The sequence below is a fragment of the Caenorhabditis elegans genome, chromosome I (assembly GCF_000002985.6).
Source record: "Caenorhabditis elegans chromosome I".
NCBI lineage: Eukaryota > Metazoa > Nematoda > Chromadorea > Rhabditida > Rhabditidae > Caenorhabditis > Caenorhabditis elegans.
In genome coordinates this window covers 9,333,145-9,352,729 of record NC_003279.8, presented here as the reverse complement: position 1 = coordinate 9,352,729, position 19,585 = coordinate 9,333,145, and the positions used below count along the sequence as shown (strand labels likewise).

Sequence of the window (19,585 nt, the reverse complement as noted above, 5' to 3'; positions counted from 1 at the left end):
CATTCGATAAAAGATACACACATTTCTGTTCAGACAGCTATAAGAAAATATATCTCTCAAAGACACTACTATCACGTTGCAGAGAAAAGTTTTGGCCCCACCAAATCTCTAACTTTTGTTTCAATTTAAAAATGATGGGGGTAAGTTTCATTTTGAAGATCATAAGGGTAAAACTATGATTTGAAACTTAAAAAATAACTGTTGTATTTCCAGTTTTGGATGTTTGTGAGTTTATTAACTGAAAGGGTTAAGTTATTTTTCCAGGTAGGATGCGAAGGAGAGATTTCAGATATTTTGACAATGTGTGATATTCCATTTCCACATTCTCGTGAAGTTGTGATGGTATGTGAACAAAACAAGTTTGTTTGAATAAAAAAATCAGAAACCACCGTATATAAAGCCCTGTACTTTTTACTGAAAACAAGACTTTGCAAATTTCCGATTTTTTTAATCAAAAGTTTTATTAAGTATGAGAAAAAACGATGTTTTTTTTGAAAATATGGTGTTTCTTTATTAGAAAAAAAATTTTCAACAAAAAAACGCCTAAAAAATATTAAAAGTTGGAGTTTTTCCTGAAATCGAAAAAAAAAAATTTCGTTTTTCAATTTTCCAAAAAAAAAACATTTAATATTAAAAAAACTTTTTTATTCCAGAAATATCCATTTTCCAATTTTAGAAAACAATTTTTTCAAATTTCTACAACAAAAATTGCTGAATTATCATTATTTCAGATAAAAGGAATAGCAATAGTTGGTTTTGAAACCTCTGAAAATGCGACAAATCCATCCAATGATGTCATGGAACAAATTTGCTCTGAACAATATTCTGGTCAGTTTCTTTTTTATATCTTAATTTAGAAGTTAATAAAATGCTGAAACAAATGAAGTTTTCAGACAAGATGATCTTCCTCATCAAATTTCCGTTATCCTATGATCCATTAAAACAGAAAATTGATGAATTATTTGAATGCCCTGGAGTTGTAAGTATCCTTTTTTAATTACATGGCCCTTGATTATGGAGACAGTTTTTGGCTCTCTTGAGATATGATGTAAGCATTCCCTAATTCTTTTAGCAATCGGATATTGTTAACCACACTGTAATAAGCAAAATATGAAATTACGCTTTTAAATTATCAACTTGTATGAAGCAGTAAACCTTTTAAAAATGTCGCTGGCACGCATCTTCGTGGATTATTTGCTTTCTGTTGTCCTTTCTAGTTGCTCTTTCAGATCTCAGAGGTCTCAAAATGATTTTTGAAATGTTTTTAGTTTGAGAGTTCGTATTGAAACGCACTTTATTACTCTCTATTAAATACAAAAAAGTTTAATCTGAAAATTCAAAAAAATATTACATTCTACTTTATGGGGTTATTCAAGTAGTGTCGGAAAATTAAAAAGTGTAGAAAAATTACGTCACAACCTTATTCAAGTATATAAAAACATGTATTTAAATACATTTGTGACGTCACAAATGTATTTTAATACATTTTGCTACATTACTTGAATAACCCCATTACATAGCAGGGAAGGTAAGGGATTTTTTTGATAATATTGACATTTAATCATATTAACTTTTCTTCCCTTTGTGGAAAAATATTAAAAACGCATACTGTTGCAAGTTATGAGGTTCCAATTTTTTTGTGCATTAAAAATGTGAGAATTTATGTGTAAATAACTATTTTCGAAACGTCCAGACTCAAAAATCTACAGCGTTCAAAAAAGTAATACGTGCTCAAAAACTAGGTGAACGTCTACTCCAGTCTCCATAGTTATGGGTCACCCTGTATAATAGTTTTGAAATATTTGAGGTGGCATTTCACTTTGAGACTCATTTGGTGAAGAATACAATTTATGTGGAAAAAAAAGCATTTCAAAGTGGATATCATCAAAAAGATGAAAAAGGATATTTACCAGAAGGAAATAAAGTTTCATGTGAAAGTGTTGATAATACCCTGGAAACTATCATAGACTGTATGGATGTGGTGAAGAAAGTGACAGAAAAATGTGGATTAGATGGGGTAAAGTTTGGAGGATTGAAAGTTGAAGTGTCTGAAGATCCAGGAAGGTAAGTTTATTTTTAATTTTGAGCATTTAACAAAAACTTATAGATCAATTGGAGCATATTCTTATTATCTATCACTTCAAAAAAGTACCAAGAATAGTATTTTCATCCATGTTCCGCCATTTGGGTCAGTTCAGAAAAAAGTCTTGTCTTGAACGCAAGATCTCAAAGTCTTGTCTTGAACGCCCTTCCAAATGTTGTCTTTTTAATTATGAAAAATCATTTTTCAACACATTATTGCAGAGGAGAATGTACAAAGGAAGCCGTTGTCAATGTTGTTAAAGAAATTATTGATGCTGCCACATAAAGCCAATAAACTAAAATTTACACGAAATTTTTTGATTTTTTATTCGATTTCCAGATTTCTGATTTCTGAATAAATTGGTTATATTTTCAACAATTTGTTTAACATTTATAATGAAAGAGTACATTCTCCGAGAGGCGTGCAAAACGTCTAACAGCCATTTTTTACTGGGAGCTATAGGGACATAATGGAATGTCTGGAAGATTCGGAAAATTTCAAGAAAATTTAAATTAGATTATTTTGCGGTCAGGAACAGGAAAAGTCTCAAATAAGCTTGCGAATTTGCCGCAACTTTTCAACCAACTTTAGATATAATTGCCAAAACCAAAAGTGGCTAGAGTTGGTTGAGAAGTTGTCTGATGCGACTTTTTTTTCCGATCGGTTTTATTCCAAATTTTTTGTTGGAGAGAGTCATTCAACAAATGATAGGTCACCTTTTAATTTGTGATTATAAAAATTCTGCCCCCATGACATTGAAAAAGTATCTCAAAATAACTTTTTGATTTCCAAATGTTTGATTTTCAGCAAAGGATCATCTTGATTTCTAAAAGAACATAAGTTCACCCACGTGGAATTTAAACTTTTAAACAAACAAACAAACAACTATCTTCATGTGATAATGTGCCCACCCTCCGAGGTGTCTGCTTGTGTATCTCAAAGATAAAGCTCTCAAAATGACAGAAAACTTCAGTTATCAAAATGATGAGTACTGGTGACAAAATTGACCTTGTCTCTCAGTGCTCTTGTTCCTGATAATAACAATTCTTGTTTAATATTTTCATTTCCAGACAAAAAAAAGAAGCATGATGACAATGACTCCAGTTTCCGATCCAATTCCAATTGGAAATCAAGTAAGTTGACCCAATTTTATAAAAACTCTTCTTTTTCACGCGTTAACATTTTTCAGGAAGATAAGGAAAACATAGAGGATGCAGAAAATACAATGAATATATCACCAGCGTGTGATAGGATTCTAGTGGATCATCAGGTAAGACTTTCTAATGAAAAAAAATTAAATAATAATTTTCAGTACACCAGAGATGTTGTCATCACAGGTAAGTGTTCTTCTCTTACATATAAAAAAGCATAGAAAGTGTTCAGCATTTGATGGTCAATTTGAAGATTTGGATTACAACCCATCGTCGGTTGTAATTGATGAACTACTTAAAGAAGAAATAGAGAGTAAGTTGAGTGTTCCGAGTTAAACGATGAAGTGTTAAAATATTTATGTTCAAAACGGGTGAATAAAACCAAATACCTAAATACTAGTAAAACACTCTAATATTTCAAAACTTTGACAATTGATCAACTTTTGAACAAAACCTTTTTTTTTTTAATATTCAAGGTATTCTTGCATGTTTGAAGCCCTATGATATATGTATATCGCCTTTTTCGGTCAACTTCCAAAATTATGATAGGCGGAAACGGAATAATTGTTTATTTCTGATCGCAAAAAATAAATTTCAGAAAATTTTTGGAACCATTGATGTTTTGTACCATACGAGTAGTTTTGAACAATTTTCTGGCGCTATTTCACATTTAACATACAGTGCGTCCAACTTCTATAGCACCCCCCTCCAATTCGGCCGTTTGGAGCTTTTCAAAATTTTTTTGGAAAAGTGTTAGTGCAGTTCGATAGCAAATGTTGAAAAACCTATGCTCCCCAATTTTTATCATGATATCTCAAAAATCACGGAAATTAGGTCAAAATATCTGAAAAATGGCCGTCCAACTTCTATAGCACCCCCTCTGATTTTTGACAAATTTCTGTAAATTCGGGGTTTTCTTCGTAGTTAATGAATTTATTTTGTAAATAACTTCACACCAAAATAATCAGGTGGTTTCACTTTCACATTTAAAAAATAAATATAACACTTGGAAACACGTGGAATGCCTGGGATTGTCCTGGAACGTTCTTATTTGCTTCAGAGGCCATATCTCGGCTCCCAATGATTTTCGCAGCACCAAAATTGATCAAAATGTTCTTCTCCGTCTATTCATTACTATGTAATTAGTTGTAGAAAGCATTTATTCATATGAACCAAATGATAAAGGGAGCAACTTCAGTGGTTTTTAAAAGGTTCGATTTAACCATGAAAACGAGCGTTCGGAGGCGCAGAGCTGAAGGTTTTGATTTCGTATTGTACAGAACTTCCGCTCATCCTGCTCAAATGTCTTTGAAGCTTCGATTTTGAATAGAAGTCTTTGAAAATTTATACGGAAAAGATCATGAGACCGCTCAAAAAAGAGCCGCAAGTCTTTTTTTCAAGCTAACATTCGAAAATTTTAGACAGAAAAGTAAGATATACCTTTCCAAATGACGATTTTGCTAGTTGTATTTATAACTCAAGTTAAAGGGGGAGTAGAGTTTGTGGGGAAATATATGTTTATGACTCTAATTGTGCTCCTGATACCGAATATCGATGTGAAAAAAATTAAAAAAATTTCCCTGATTTTATATTAATTTTTAAAATCCGCAAAACCATTGGATGCCTATATGTGAAATTTCAAACGCAAGATTTTCCCGCCAGAGACGCCCCGCCCACGAAACCGTGCCGCACGTGTGGGTTTACGAGATTAATTTTTTCCTTCTATTTTTATTTAATTGTATGCCGATTTTTTCCATTTTTTCGCTGTTTTATATCGAAAATGCTGTTATTTAACATTAATTTATGCCTTTTTATTGATAAAAATCAACAAAATTCCATGTAAAGTTCCATTTTCAGCACAAAATCGACGGAAAACAAGGAAAATTACGGCGACACAACGTTTCTAGGAAAAGTGAGCATTTCATTTAAAAAACATTTTCAAAAAACAATTTAAAAGTGAAAAGCATTCCGTTCGCTAAAAAATTAGGCCTAAAACATCTTTAAAAAATCAACAGTTTGTCGATTTAGTCTGTAAATTCCAATTTTCATCCAAATACTCATCATATTTCCTTTACAAATCACAATAACGAAAGTTCTCCACATTAATACAAACATTTAACATTCCAGATATCCGGAATACGTTGATTCGTAGTGCACCCAAGGACAAACTTCAATTTTTGTTTTTTTTTGTTATTGTTTTTTCCTTTACATGGAATATTGTTGATTTTTATCAATAAAAAGGCATAAATTAACGTTAAATAACAACATTTTCGATATAAAACAGCGAAAAAATGGAAAAAATCGGCATAAAATTGAATAAAAATAGAAGGAAAAAATTAATCTCGTAAACCCACACGTGCGGCACGGTTTCGTGGGCGGGGCGTCTCTGGCGGGAAAATCTTGCGTTTGAAATTTCACATATAGGCATCCAATGGATTTGCGGATTTTAAAAATTAATATAAAATCAGGGAAATTTTTTTAATTTTTTTCACATCGATATTCGGTATCAGGAGCACAATTAGAGTCAGAAACATATATTTCCCCACAAACTCTACTCCCCCTTTAAATTTAGCGAATTCGCTCATTGAATCTTTTTTTGGTCAAGTAATGCAAAATCTACCAGACAAAACATTGAACCTGCGATTGTAGATGTCTGGCATCTGATTTACCCATGGATTTCCACGGATTTGTTGTTCATATAAAATAATTTTTAATTTTTGCTATAATGTAGTAATTTTTAGTCGAAAATGTATTCCCAACCATTATCTCTGCGCCTCCGAACGCTCGTTTTCATGGTTAAATCGAACCTTTTAAAAACCACTGAAGTTGCTCCCTTTATCATTTGGTTCATATGAATAAATGCTTTCTACAACTAATTACATAGTAATGAATAGACGGAGAAGAACATTTTGATCAATTTTGGTGCTGCGAAAATCATTGGGAGCCGAGATATGGCCTCTGAAGCAAATAAGAACGTTCCAGGACAATCCCAGGCATTCCACGTGTTTCCAAGTGTTATATTTATTTTTTAAATGTGAAAGTGAAACCACCTGATTATTTTGGTGTGAAGTTATTTACAAAATAAATTCATTAACTACGAAGAAAACCCCGAATATTCAGAAATTTGTCAAAAATCAGAGGGGGTGCTATAGAAGTTGGACGGCCATTTTTCAGATATTTTGACCTAATTTCCGTGATTTTTGAGATATCATGATAAAAATTGGGGAGCATAGGTTTTTCAACATTTGCTATCGAACTGCACTAACACTTTTCCAAAAAAATTTTGAACAAACGGCCGAATTGGAGGGGGGGGGGGGGGGGGGTGCTATAGAAGTTGGACGCACTGTATATTTAATTGTAAAGAGGAAAATCTAAAAATCTTTATTTTTCACTTAATCCTCAACACATCTCATAAATCCCTTATAAAAAATAATTGGTTTTCTTTTCCATCTATCTTGTTGGCTTTTTGTTTCTGCTAATCATTACCTTCATTACGAAGATACTTCATTAGGAAAAAAAATATTTTTTGAAACTAAAAATGAGACTGCTCAAGTTTAGGTATTAGATCTAATTATGTCATAGACCAACTACTAATCATGCGCTTTTAGATTTTAAGAGACGGAATTTTATTTCAAATTAAAGACAATTTCATATTTAAAACATCCCCGCAGGAATAAAATATCTCGAATTAATTTATTTTCAGACGTCAGATTTACGGTTCACAAGTTCCCGGTTTCATATGAAACAGTTGCAGAAAAAGTCCCAGAATTGAGAGAAAAATATCCGGATGTGAGTTTTGACAATATTGATTGTAAATATAACAACTGTACTCTCATTCTTTAACTATATGCCTATTCATTAACTCACACTGAAAATAATCACTTAGACACAAACTTTTTATTTCGTAGAAGTATAAAGGTGATAATGTTTTCAGTAGACCATTACACCCTCTTTAAAGTCGTAGAAGTGGAAAAAGTACTCACAATCAGTACAGTAATCATTTGTGCGCATGACGAGACCCATGCAAGATATAGCAAAAAATATCATCTAAAGACGTCACGTTGTAGAGTATTGATAGTTCAGGGTAGTGGTATGATAGAGTTACTGTAACTCACAAAGAAAAATATAAGAAATCATCTGGTAAAGTAAAACATTTTTTGGTTTTATTTAGAGAGATTTAATTTATTTTTTTAAATAATATCTTATCCAATGCAACACCAGTAAATATTGTTTGTTCAGGAAGTGCTCCATCTTGCTGCACACTCTGTCAAAAACAGAGTTCTTTTCGAGGAAAAAGCATTCTCAGATGGTTATGTTAAGAAAGATGTGAATGGATTCGTTCCAGAAGGAAATACGATTTCCTCTGAAAATTATGAAGATGCGGATGATAGAAAGTCATTAAAGCCATTTATTGATTTTGATTTTTTGATAGAAGATGTCACTGAAAAGTGTGGATTAGATGGAGAAAAATTTGGTGGATTAACAGTTGGGAAGTCTCAGGAACCGGGAAGGTTTGTTTTCTTTTTAATTTTTTTTTTTGCTTTTTTTAATGATTGCAATTTAGATCAGTTGGCGGTTATTTGTATTACTTATCCCTCCGTGAACGACCGATCAATACACTTCTTATTCATATTCCACCTTTTGAGTGAGTTTATCTTTTATTTTGAAGCCGAGCATTTTTTGAAAATATTTACAGAGGAGAATGTACAAAAGAAGCAGTGACCAACGTGATTCGTGAGGCAATCAAGTTTATCACAATAAATGATTTTTAATTGTCTTTTTTAAATAGTGCAAATTTGATCTATAAATGTACATATGTATATTAGTGCTATATTTAACGGAAACAGCACGATTAGGTAGGCGTCTAAATATGAGAATTTTCGGCATATCTTACGCGCATGGGTCTTGCCACGCAGACAAGGAGCTACTGTAACGATTATTACTGTAACGATTGTTGCATCCTAATTTTGTTTTAAAAATCTTGACAGCAATTTTTGATTCAATTTTTAAAATATGATTCAATAACGGCCCATAATTAGACATGAGATACGGTAATTTGTTGTCCGCGTGGCGAGACCAATGCGCCTATGGTATGTCGAAAACTCCCATCTTTAGACGACTATGTAATAGAGGTCTTCATTTTTCACTGTTCGCCTTAATTTGTATTTCTTATTTCATTCACAATTCCTGTTTGGTTAGTTTCGGTCTGAGGTATTAAAAAAAGAAACGCACGCTTCGCGACGTTTCTTCTCCTTTTTTTGCGAAAAAAGTGAAAAAGTACACTACTCTTTCAAACATGAGGCCTTGCACTTTTGGCACGAAATTCTGTTTTTGCGACGACGGCGCGGCGGAGAAGATCACTGGGGGTGAGAGGGGAACACTGAATGGAAAAAAGAATGAGAAAGAGAGAACAAACTAGAGACACGCAGAGATCAAAAGCACTGAGCCCAGTGAAAGAGAAACACTTTGGTCTCTTCGTCTTCCCCTTCTTCCCCTTTTTTCCGCAAAAAAAAAAGAGTTTTCACTCTTTCTCTAACCATCTGTCCACTCTCGTGCAGCCTACCCCCAGCAGTCCTTCGGCGCGGCGCTCACCCCCAGGTGTGTAGAGAGTGGGAACGACGAAGAGACTACAGACATTTGGGGCGCCTGGGGGAGACAGCGGGGCAGCCTAGGGGTGGAAATTTAGAGAAATGGAGAGGAAAGAGGGGAAAAAGACTTCTACACACACACACAGACATACACACACTTTTATCGTTCCCACCGTGTTCAATGTCCCATAGGTTTTTGCGATTTTTTTTTCAAAAAATGAATTGAAGTTACTTCCAATGTATATCTGTTAGAATCTGTCTTGATATGAAAAAGATATGTCACGCCCCTTTATGATATTTTGAGACTTTAGGTCAAAAGGTCACAAGTTCAATAAGTCTTAGAAATAAAAATCAGTAATTGAAACGAAATTCATGAAACTTTGCTTCCAGATATCCGGACATGTAATATTTAATAAAAATTAGCAATGAATAGTTAGACATGTATCTTTTATATGGTTCATCCAGAACATAATTCGTACAATATATTGGTTTTTGCTACGTGGCCTAGAAAGTCCAAAAATTCGGCCAGTGATTCATCTTTAATTTTTCACTTCAGAACTTTGTGAAGCTTGCCGACCAAGTTATTTCAACGAGCAGATTTTCGAGAAAATGACCATAGCTCCTTTTAGGAAGGTGGCCGTGTTTTTGTATGTCGCGGCCACATAGTAAAAATCACTCGGTGTAAAATGTGATCCTAAGACAAATTCCAACTTTAAGTTTTTGGCCTGGAAAACCTAGAGAATTGTCCAGAAAACTCCTACAATTTCGAAAAAAGGGGCGTTTTTGTTTATTTTACTTTGATTAATCCAACGCGAGATGTTTATTTAGTTAGTGTTTTTCGCATTCTTCAATTTTCGCTTCCCGGTTTCTATTGCTTCGATTAAATCCCTGTAAAGCTTTCACAAAGCCTAAAATGTTTGCCATTTCCATCACTTTTTAAGGAGCTGCTCAAAAACTTACTTCCGTATTGAATTTTTTGGAAGGAAAAATGTTTCAGATTTTTTTGTTTAATTTTTTTTGAAAATTTATCGAAAAAACAAATTATGTCGCAAAAAATGTTTGGTAAAACAATTTTTGAGATAGAGAACCGTACCGTAATCCTTAAAGGCGCATAGTCGGTTGGAAAAATTTTGTGTTCGTGACGAGACCCAACACATAAAATTACGAGTTTTCATCTAAAAATAAGTGTTTTCAGTGAATTCTTCTATCAAATAAAATTTTAACAAATTTATTACAAAAAACTCTTTAAAAATATCTTCAGATACATTCAAATTCATTTCGCCCCGTATTTTCAAGGAAAAATCGATAAGCTACCGTAACCCCATTTGTTTTATTATTTTATTGTCGCATCATTTTTCGATAATTTTTGAAAAACATTCAATTAATATATTTAAGTCTCGTTTTATTTCAGGCCACGGTTGGCGAACGGGTAAAAAGGAAGAGCCGATCGCCTCGTTACTCAAGGAAAAGGCTCGACGTCGCTGGAGGAGGGAAAAGTTGGTTTTTTAGGATAAAAACCAACTTAAAGTACAAAAAGAGCCGGAAACGGCGGGAATGCGACGTTGGAAACGATCGTGATCTTGAATAAAGGTGAGGAACTTTTAAATAACAAAGCAAAATGCGAAAATATATTAAAAATTAAAAACGTCGAAAAAAAATTAATAAAATTTTTTTATTCGAAAAATTTTGACCTACCACAAATTTTTTGACTACTTAATTTTTTGTTTTTTGTTTTTATTTTCGAATATTAAATTGAAAGAGCGGCATTTTTCTGATTTTCCCATCAAAAATCCTTGTCATCAGCAGCCCTCGGGCCATTTTTCTCTCATTTTGTTCCATTATTTTCATATAAAAAGTGCACTTTTTTTGTGCTTCACTGACTTTTTTGTTCGATTAATTGTTCCATTCGTTCTGAAAAGTCAAAAAATTCATAAGTATTCTAATTGTAGAGTCATCGTTTGCCCTTTCCACTGATAATTAATCAACCTTTTCAGACTTGGAAAAAGTGAAATGGCGACCATCGTGCCATGCTCATTGGAGAAAGAAGAAGGAGCACCATCAGGACCTCGTCGGCTTCAAACTGAGATCGACGTGGACGCCAACGACAGCGGAAACGAGCTGTCGATGGGCGGAAGCAGCAGTGAAGGTAACACTTGAAAATTGAAAAAAAAGCTTCCAACGAAACAACTTCAGGTGACTCAATGTCCCACCATCGCGGTGAGCATTCACCAAACCATCATCATCAGGATAATCATCTTGGCTCGGGACCACCACCACCACAGTTCACTGGCTCACTATTTGACACTCCACCGTCAATGATTCAGTCACCACAGCAGCAACCACAGTTCCAGTTCAACACTGGATTCGGACTCGGACTCCCGCAAGACTCCTTTCGGTGCTCAGTCTGCTCCAAGAGCTCGACGATTGGAGTGCTGCCGTTCGTTTGTGCGCACAAGTGGGGTTTCAAGACAAATTATCAAAATGACAATTATTTTTAGAACGTGCCAATCATGCTACCAGATGACACCGTCCTCGTACGATCGACGGGGTAAATAAATATCTCAACTTTCTGTATGATTTATGAATTTTAGCTTGCAAGCTGTGTGGTGCCGTATCGACAGCCACCGCCAACTTTACATCGCAGATGTACCTGTCTCCGACGCTTCCATCACCGCCACGTGGAGCTCTGATGTCGGATTGTTCGACACCAACGATGAATAATCACATTAATTGTATGTTTTAATTCTCAATTTACACCGAAGAATAACCCAAATTCCAGCATCAACTCCACTTCATCAACCTCGTGCATTCTCATTCTCACTCAGTGGAATGCCTGGATCACCGTCTCCAGTGATGGGTGCACGGATGCCATCGTCTGCTGGTGGGCTCATGATGCGTCCAATTGGATTCCCCGACTCGGACAGCAGTTTGACATCATGGTCTCCATTGCAACAACCATCACAGCTTTCTATCAATAATCTGTCGAGCATCGGAGGACACCAGCAACAATCGCCGATGTTGATGCAAAATGTGTTTGATTCGTTGGCAGTGGTCAGTTTTTATCAAATTTCAAACAGAGAAAAGTACAATTTTGTGGAGTGTGGAGCTATAAACAAATTCAATTTCCCGAATTTATGATGTTATATATTATGTGGTCGCAAATCGAAAAATGGTTCAATTTACGGTTTCGCCGTCAATACCTAACGAGACCCAACTTCTGGGGGTGGACCTCGATTAAAAAATGAGCATTTTTCTACGGCCCCATAATATTTCAAAAATCATTTTTTTCGCAAAAAAAAGTTAGCATTTCTCTCTTCCCAAGAAACATATTTTTCTCCCTGGCTTCAATAAGTTCAATAAGTCTTTTTTCTAATTTTTTTTGCTAAATGCGCCCTCCTGCGAGCTGAAATTGCACCTAATTCCTCGTATTCTTTACAGAACGATGATACTCCTGTATTCTCTCCACTCTCTCCAACGAATACTTCAATGCATATGCCACCATCATTGATGGCATCACCAGATGTTCCAAAACATTCTGCAACCATAGCTCCACCACGTAATTCCATGTGCTCGACGCCACGTCTTCAATTGGCAACACCAATGTCTTCACAATCACAGCAAACTTTTCCAATTCCTTCACCACTTGGATCTCAGCCACAACAACAACAGCCAATGGGTCCGATTCAATGTCAAGGATGCGAATCGAAAATGTTAGTTTTCCCCTAAAACTTCAAAGATAATTAAATTATATTTAAATTTTTCAGATCGTTCGCCTACTGTATGCAATGTCAGGAAGCTTTGTGTATTCATTGTGTTCAAGCTCATCAGCGTGTTCGAGCCACCAAACAACATGCGTTCGTTGAGCTTCAGCAGTTGATGGCTACTTTGGTTAGTTTTTATCTTATCGTGTGTTACTACACGCTTTTTGCGTCTCAACACGACAATTATTTTTTTGGAAATTCATAAAAAGTATGCGCCTTTAAAACGTACTGTAATTAAACTTTTCCATTGTTTTTCATTAAATATTTGTATATTTATTTATCGAAAACCTAAAATTAAAAATTAAAACCATAAAAAATCGATGAAAATTCACAGCTACAAAAATTTGAAACTACAGTACTCTTTAAAGGCGCACACCTTTTTGTAGTTTACAAAAATTGACATTTTGAGACATGATACCGTAGTTTGGGAGCAAAAAATAATATATGTGGTCTATATTAATATCACCTTGATCCGTTTCAAGATTCTCCACGTGCTTGATGACGTGAATCGTTTGTAATCAGGAATCATAAAAAGAGTACGCAATAATCATAAATCAATGACTCCTGTCAATCAAGAAAAAACACAGAATCAGTACTTTTTTGGTGTATTTTTCCGTTTTTAAATGTCTTATCAGTAACTGATTGCAGGATTAGAACACAAAAATTGGCTGCCGACCGTTCCACTACATTAGTAAAACTTCTTGAAAATAACTTTTTGAAAACTATCAAGGAAAGTATTTCAGCTCACTTTTAGATTTTTAAATGAAACTTGTGTCAGCAGTTTCACATTTTTCAAACAAAACCAAGTTCCAAAAAGCTCCCAGAGTGTTTGCTTACCTCCAAACACCATAAACATCACCAAAAGCTTGCAAAAATCCACATTTCGAAGAAAACAATTTACTGAAAGCAGTTTCAGAGCTGAAATACTTTCCTTACAAGTTTATAGATTTTTCTATCCGAATATGTCCACGTACTAGGAAATTCCCATTTTTCAACATCCAGGCGTTCGTTTCCCTTTTTCTTCTCCTTCAACCACCTTTTTTCGCCATTATTCACAAGCCAGTCGGAGGGCCAATTTAGTGCCGAGAGAGAGAGAGGTGTCTGCTCCTCATCCGGTGCTCTTTTTGCACTATAGTATTATTTTTTGCTCGGCGAACACGTAATTCCTCTAAAATCTAAAAGTATTATTTTCAGATGAGCCGTGCAGTTCAACCACAACAAGCACAGCAATACACTCAAAATGTTGGAGGATCAGTTCGTCAAGCACTTGGATCAGTTGGAAGTGGAGATGGTATATGAAGATATTCTACAGTAATTCAAACTGTTTCAGTTTTCTTTTCAGGACATGTGTCTGGCGTTGAAAATGATTCAATTGGCAGTGGAGAATCATCACCTCGAAGCTCTTCTGTGTGTGGAACTCATGATTCAGTAATCATTGGAATCTGTGAGAATTGTCCTCATTCAGTTCTATTGTGTGCAATCTGTGTTGCTCAACATCCTGGAAAGCATCGAGTTCAGCCACTTGGAGATATTCGAGTTGCTGTTGGAGAAGTTGTTAATGAGAGTCAATTATTGCAATGGCAATGTGAGAAGACTGGTGATACTATCAAGCAGATTATCGATGGAATTGTTACAAATGCAACGGTAATTTTCATAATTTTCAGTCCGATGCGTTTTGTTATTTAAAAATAGAGTTTGGATCTATGGTGTCATCAAACTTTTTCATTCGATTTTTGCAGAGAAAAAAATTGAAATCGAAAAAAAAATTTAAAAATTAGCAAAAACAAACTATTTTATGAAATTTTATGTTTTTTAGTGAGAAATCGAAAAACTGACTATATAATCTCCACAATTTTCAGACCGCTGAAAACGAGATTCGAGCCGCTTTCGATACACACGTCAACGCTTTGGAGGAACGACGAAAGGAACTACTCAAGAGGTTTATTAATTTCAAATCTGCAATCACTAAGCTTTTCAATTAATTTCAGGGTGGAGACAGTGAAGAATCTGAAACTGTCAGTTCTCATTTCACAAGCAGAAAGTCTTCAATCAAAGCAAATTGATTTACAACAAGCAATTCAAACTGCAACAAAGTTGATGGATAGTTCTGATTGTGATGAGATGGTTCTTCGTCAAGTATTTGAAAAGTTGGCATCGTGCCAAATGGGAAATGAGGGCACCGAGCCAAACAACAATATTTTGAATGTATTGATGTTGGCATGTCAGGTGAATGAAGACGATCGACTCAAATTCACAGCTCCACAGGATGGAATTCTTCTTAACAAAGCTCGACAATTCGGAAATATTGAGAGTGGGCCATGTGCCAAGAATAGTTCAATTGTCGGAGACTCTTTTAAAAAGTTAGTTCAGATTTCAGATATATGGAAATTTTTTGTAAATTTTCATAGAATTGTATAAAATTATTGCTATTAAAATTTTTTTTTAATCATAGAAAATTTAGATAATTTTTTTACAGTTATAGGGAGGACTTTTTTAATGTGGTAAAGTGCATCAGAATTTGCAAAATCGCGATTTAAATTTTAGAATCATAAATAAAGAAAAATGGAAAAATTGGTCGCGTTACAGTAACCACTTTTTGTCGCAATTCGAAATTAATTTTTGTATTTTTTTTCAAAATCAGAGTGAAGTTTGCGGAAAACCAAACATGTGAATCATTTTTATAACAAACAATTATTTTTATTTAAAAAAAAAAATTTCAGAGCGATTCGTGAGCGTCAAACAGTGATCTATGTGCAACTCCGCGATGCATGTGGAGATCTGTTGTCTTCATCGATTGCTGCAACTCAACCAACATCCCAAGCACTTCTTCCTCATCAAGAACCACATTCCCATTTGGAACAAGCTATGCCAACTTCTGATGTACAGGCTTTTGTCATTTCACCAGATGGATCAACTGTAGAGGTCACAATGACGTATGATTTGACTACTATTTCCAAAAAAACACAATAAAATTTCAGACCCCGTGAGAATGGAATCGTCGCACTCTCGTATTATCCATCTATCGAAGGATCCTACACACTGAATATTCTTGTCAAAGGAACTCCAATCAGTGGATGCCCGACAACAATGGATATTCGACGTGGCAGGAACTATGATGAGATTGCAGCAAAAGGGCCAATTCTGACATTCGGAAAAGAAGGATCCGGTGACGGAGAATTATGTCGTCCATGGGGAATATGTGTTGATCAGAGAGGACGTGTTATTGTCGCTGATCGAAGCAACAATCGTGTTCAAATATTTGACAAAGATGGAAATTTCATCTCAAAGTTCGGAACCAGTGGAAATCGTCCAGGACAGTTTGATCGTCCTGCTGGAATAACTACCAATTCTCTGAACAATATTGTGGTGGCTGATAAAGATAATCATCGTGTCCAGGTATTCGATGAAAACGGAATGTTCCTTCTCAAGTTTGGAGATCGTGGACGTGCTGTTGGCTACTTCAACTATCCATGGGGAGTTGCCACGAATTCTCATAATGCGATAGCCGTCTCGGATACTCGGAATCATCGTGTTCAGATCTTCACACCACAGGGACAATTCGTTCGCAAATGTGGATTTGACTCCGCCTACTTCTTCAAGAACTTGGACTCGCCACGTGGATTGTGCTATCTGCCAGATGGACAATTACTCATTACGTATGAGAAAATATTAATATTTCCTTTAAAAACCTTAATTCTTTCAGCGACTTCAACAATCACCGACTCGCAGTCCTATCGCCCAGAAACATGTCAGAGATGAAGGTTTACGGAAGTGAAGGAGATGGTGATGGAATGTTCGTTCGTCCACAAGGAGTTGTGATTGATCCAGAGGGACATATACTTGTATGTGACTCTCGGAACAATCGAGTTCAAGTCTTTGCGTCTGATGATATGAGATTCATTGGCTCATTTGGACTTGGACCCGTCCCCAATTCTGGGTTCCAAATGCCACAAGAGCTACCGGCTCCGTATTCGGTTAGTTTTTGATTTCAAGAAATGTTTTTGTATTTGTACTTTTCAGTCTCTCGGTGGTCCATTCGGTGCTCCAGCCTTTTCATCGGCTCCAACTCCACTGACTCCTTCACCACGTCAGCTTCTGGATCGTCCCACTGATTTGGCAGTTGGACCTGATGGTCGCATATACGTCGTTGATTTCGGAAACAATTGCATCCGTGTCTTCTAGACACTTTCTTCTTGCTCTTTACCCATTTCAGATTGTTTTTTAAAATAATCTTTTGATCCCTTGATCCTTCTTGCATCTAGAGTACAGTTCAACTTGTACTTTCTTTCTTTTTCCCCCACTCCTAGTCGATGATCGGCCCCATCAAATCGGGCGCAAAGCACACACATTCCAGAAATGTTCCCTTTTTTCCCCCCGAGTATTGTCCTTTTCCCCTTTTCTACACAGGTTAATTAAGAGTTATGTATTTCATATAGTATTTGTGTAATGTTTATTTTCCTGTGCTTCTACCCGGTAGAACATCCAAAAAGCTCCCCCGTCCCCCCAAATCCATGTTCCATCTGTATATCCCAGTTTTTTGTCTGTTTTATCTTCTCTCGAGCGCTTCAGCCAAATCCCCTTCCCCTCGTAATTATCCTTGTTTTTCATACATTTATGCAAGTTTTCTCTCACCATTTTAATGGTTTCCCATCCATTCATATGGCTCCGCCCCTTCCCTGTGCACTTTTTATCTGAAAATTCTTTGATATTTAGAGAAATTTGAGAATATTTCGATGAGATTCATGTAGGTTTTTCCAAAAAATCGAACGAATTTTGTCGGAATATTTGAAATCTCAGGAAAAGTCTAAAGAATTAAAACACCCACAATAGCACCTCTTTTCCTCAAATTGCACCAACTCAAGTATACCTTTTATACAACCGTTCTACACTCAACGCGATGTAAATATCGCAATCCCTTTTTATACAACCATTCTGCCTCTGAACCATTGAAACCTTCTCCCGTACTCCCACCAATAGATTATTGCACTTTTCTGAGAGTTTTTCTGTGTTGGAATCATAATTTTCTAAACTGATTCGCATAATTTCCAACACTGAAAAACTTTCTCAACACCTCTGGTGACTATTTTCTTTTCCGGTGTTAATTGTCCCAATTGCCTAATGTCCCCAGTGTTCATTTAAGCTCCCCATTTATTTTTATTTCACTGTCTTGGTTTTTGTGCCCTAGCGCTAAATATTGTTTTATTTTAATGCATGCTTCCTGCACGCCCCTCCCCCTTCTTGCGCACCCAATTTTACAACAATTTGTAATTTAAATTCGCAAATTTCACTGCGAAATTTGAAATATATTGCTGATAACATAATTGGAATAAATTGTTTTTTTTAAGAATTCAGTTTTACAACAACACATCAATTGAAGAACTCGAATTCCTAGTCGAGTTTCAGTACTAACCACTATCATTGCAAAATGAATCAAAAAGCAAAGGAGCTGTAGAGGGAATAAGAGGAATGATTGATGAGGGTCATCTATGTTATCTGATTCGGTAAATCTCTAAAATAAAATTGTGTGACGTAAGGATCTCCATAGCAAGAGAGACAACTACAAGGTGATTTACTCATGATCATTAATTTTATTGCAAGGTTATAGAGTACGCAATGAAAATACATTTCTGTAAAATTTGATTTAAAATTACAAGAAAAGTTTTCTTTTTTGGATTTTCAACCCATAGTATAAGAATTCAGAATAATTAAGAGATTTCAATTCAGTACAACACATCTGATATGGTCAGTTCAAATACATCGCATTTTAAGATCCATTTGATTTCCCGTATTTTTCTAGAAGGATATTATGTTTCTTAAAAAATAAATTATTATCTAAACTTATGAATCTTGTCATCCATGCAATTTAAATAGAGTTCATTATCCTATTTGTAATATCATAGACGCAAATGTGAAGAAAGCGGTAAAATAAATGTATAAAAGAACGTGGCGAAAACCTTTTTCTGAAGCGAGGCGAATAGTTGTAGTATACAAAACGAAAGAACAAAGAGTTCAGTGATAGATGCAGACAGTCATAGATTAGTTGAAAAGCCCCATTACTGTAACAAAACGGCTTGTATGCCACGTCAATGAGAAGGTACGAGTGTATACTAATTTATGGCATTTTTGAAGAAAATGGAAGAGAATGAAAAGGAGTTTACAAACGTAAACATTTTTACATGTTAAATATGGTCAAATAAATTCGCCTCGTTTGTTAGTTTGTTAATTGATATTTTTTGACATTACTAACTATTTCGTTCCAAATTTTTACAACATCAAACATAAGTTCAATTAGAGTTTCAATACATTTTAGAAATACTATTTGAATTTTTAGGACTCATCATGATCTATTTGGAACTTTATAATTTCCAAAAATATATATTGAATTAGCTATGAGAAACTTGATTCTGTATTAAAAAACATTTGTGTTAATTTTTTATTACTTCTCGATTTGTCTTTAAAATATGTAGTAGTTTTTTTTTTAGTTTTAGACTCACTATCAGTCAGTTTAGGAATTTACTGATTCACTTTTAAATTTCTAATTCATATACTGGTTTCTAGGTTTAGCTCACCCTAGAATTTTATATATTAATCATAACCATTTTTTATAAAAGTCAAGGAAACCGAGATATAAGCAATCAAAGTAGAGCTGTGGGGGTGCACATCTATTAGGAAAATATGGTAAGCTGACCCTATAATGATCAAGTATGATATAATCATTTTCTGGCATTATGCCAAAACTTGTTCCAAATAGTTTACAATCTATCAATACTTTGAATGTTTTTTGCTAAAGCCATATTTCGTTATCCTTACTAGACGCCAAGTATCAACTACAGTAACCCTTCTATCATTGTTATCAAATCAAATTAATCCATTTTCCCCCTATCCGTTTCCAATCAACTGACCAAACATTTAGTCGATCGATTTGAAATGTTGAGAGGAATCACAACCCGACGATCTCGTGATACAATCAAATAGCGAATGGAATTGCCTTTTTCGCAACTC

General features: G+C 35.0%; 3 protein-coding genes across 5 annotated transcripts; all 3 read left to right on the top strand.

Annotated features, from left to right (window-relative positions):
- Window positions 1-29: 29 nt before the first annotated feature.
- Window positions 30-2,461, top strand: M04C9.1 (Pyroglutamyl-peptidase 1; the record flags this gene model as incomplete). Of its 2 annotated transcripts, NM_001129026.3 has the most annotated exons (7): window positions 30-140; window positions 265-342; window positions 732-828; window positions 894-979; window positions 1,808-2,064; window positions 2,108-2,188; window positions 2,305-2,461. In NM_001129026.3, 7 exons carry the CDS (start codon window positions 132-134, stop codon window positions 2,366-2,368), a joined length of 672 nt encoding a protein of 223 aa, NP_001122498.1. The 2 variants fall into 2 exon arrangements, with proteins under 2 accessions (NP_001122498.1, NP_001122499.1); NM_001129027.4 differs by lacking the exon at window positions 30-140 and having other exon boundaries at window positions 301-342; window positions 2,305-2,368.
- A 692-nt stretch (window positions 2,462-3,153) lies between these two features.
- M04C9.2 (Aspartoacylase) lies at window positions 3,154-8,006 on the top strand (the record flags this gene model as incomplete). The annotated part of the gene is made up of 8 exons (NM_060088.5): window positions 3,154-3,216; window positions 3,273-3,353; window positions 3,396-3,420; window positions 3,467-3,547; window positions 6,938-7,023; window positions 7,474-7,745; window positions 7,799-7,879; window positions 7,931-8,006. Exons 1-8 carry the CDS (start codon window positions 3,172-3,174, stop codon window positions 8,004-8,006), a joined length of 747 nt encoding a protein of 248 aa, NP_492489.2. The 5' UTR covers window positions 3,154-3,171.
- Window positions 8,007-10,233: 2,227 nt separating this feature from the next.
- Window positions 10,234-17,930, top strand: lin-41. 2 transcript variants are annotated; one of them, NM_001025827.7, is made up of 16 exons: window positions 10,234-10,412; window positions 10,817-10,968; window positions 11,016-11,277; window positions 11,321-11,370; window positions 11,414-11,554; window positions 11,602-11,873; window positions 12,261-12,532; window positions 12,587-12,710; window positions 13,778-13,874; window positions 13,914-14,227; window positions 14,443-14,522; window positions 14,572-14,943; window positions 15,304-15,516; window positions 15,562-16,239; window positions 16,287-16,557; window positions 16,604-17,930. In NM_001025827.7, exons 2-16 carry the CDS (start codon window positions 10,833-10,835, stop codon window positions 16,763-16,765), a joined length of 3,444 nt encoding a protein of 1,147 aa, NP_001020998.1. In that variant the 5' UTR covers window positions 10,234-10,412; window positions 10,817-10,832; the 3' UTR covers window positions 16,766-17,930. The 2 variants fall into 2 exon arrangements, with proteins under 2 accessions (NP_001020998.1, NP_001020999.1); NM_001025828.7 differs by having other exon boundaries at window positions 13,926-14,227; window positions 16,604-17,923.
- Window positions 17,931-19,585: the final 1,655 nt, after the last annotated feature.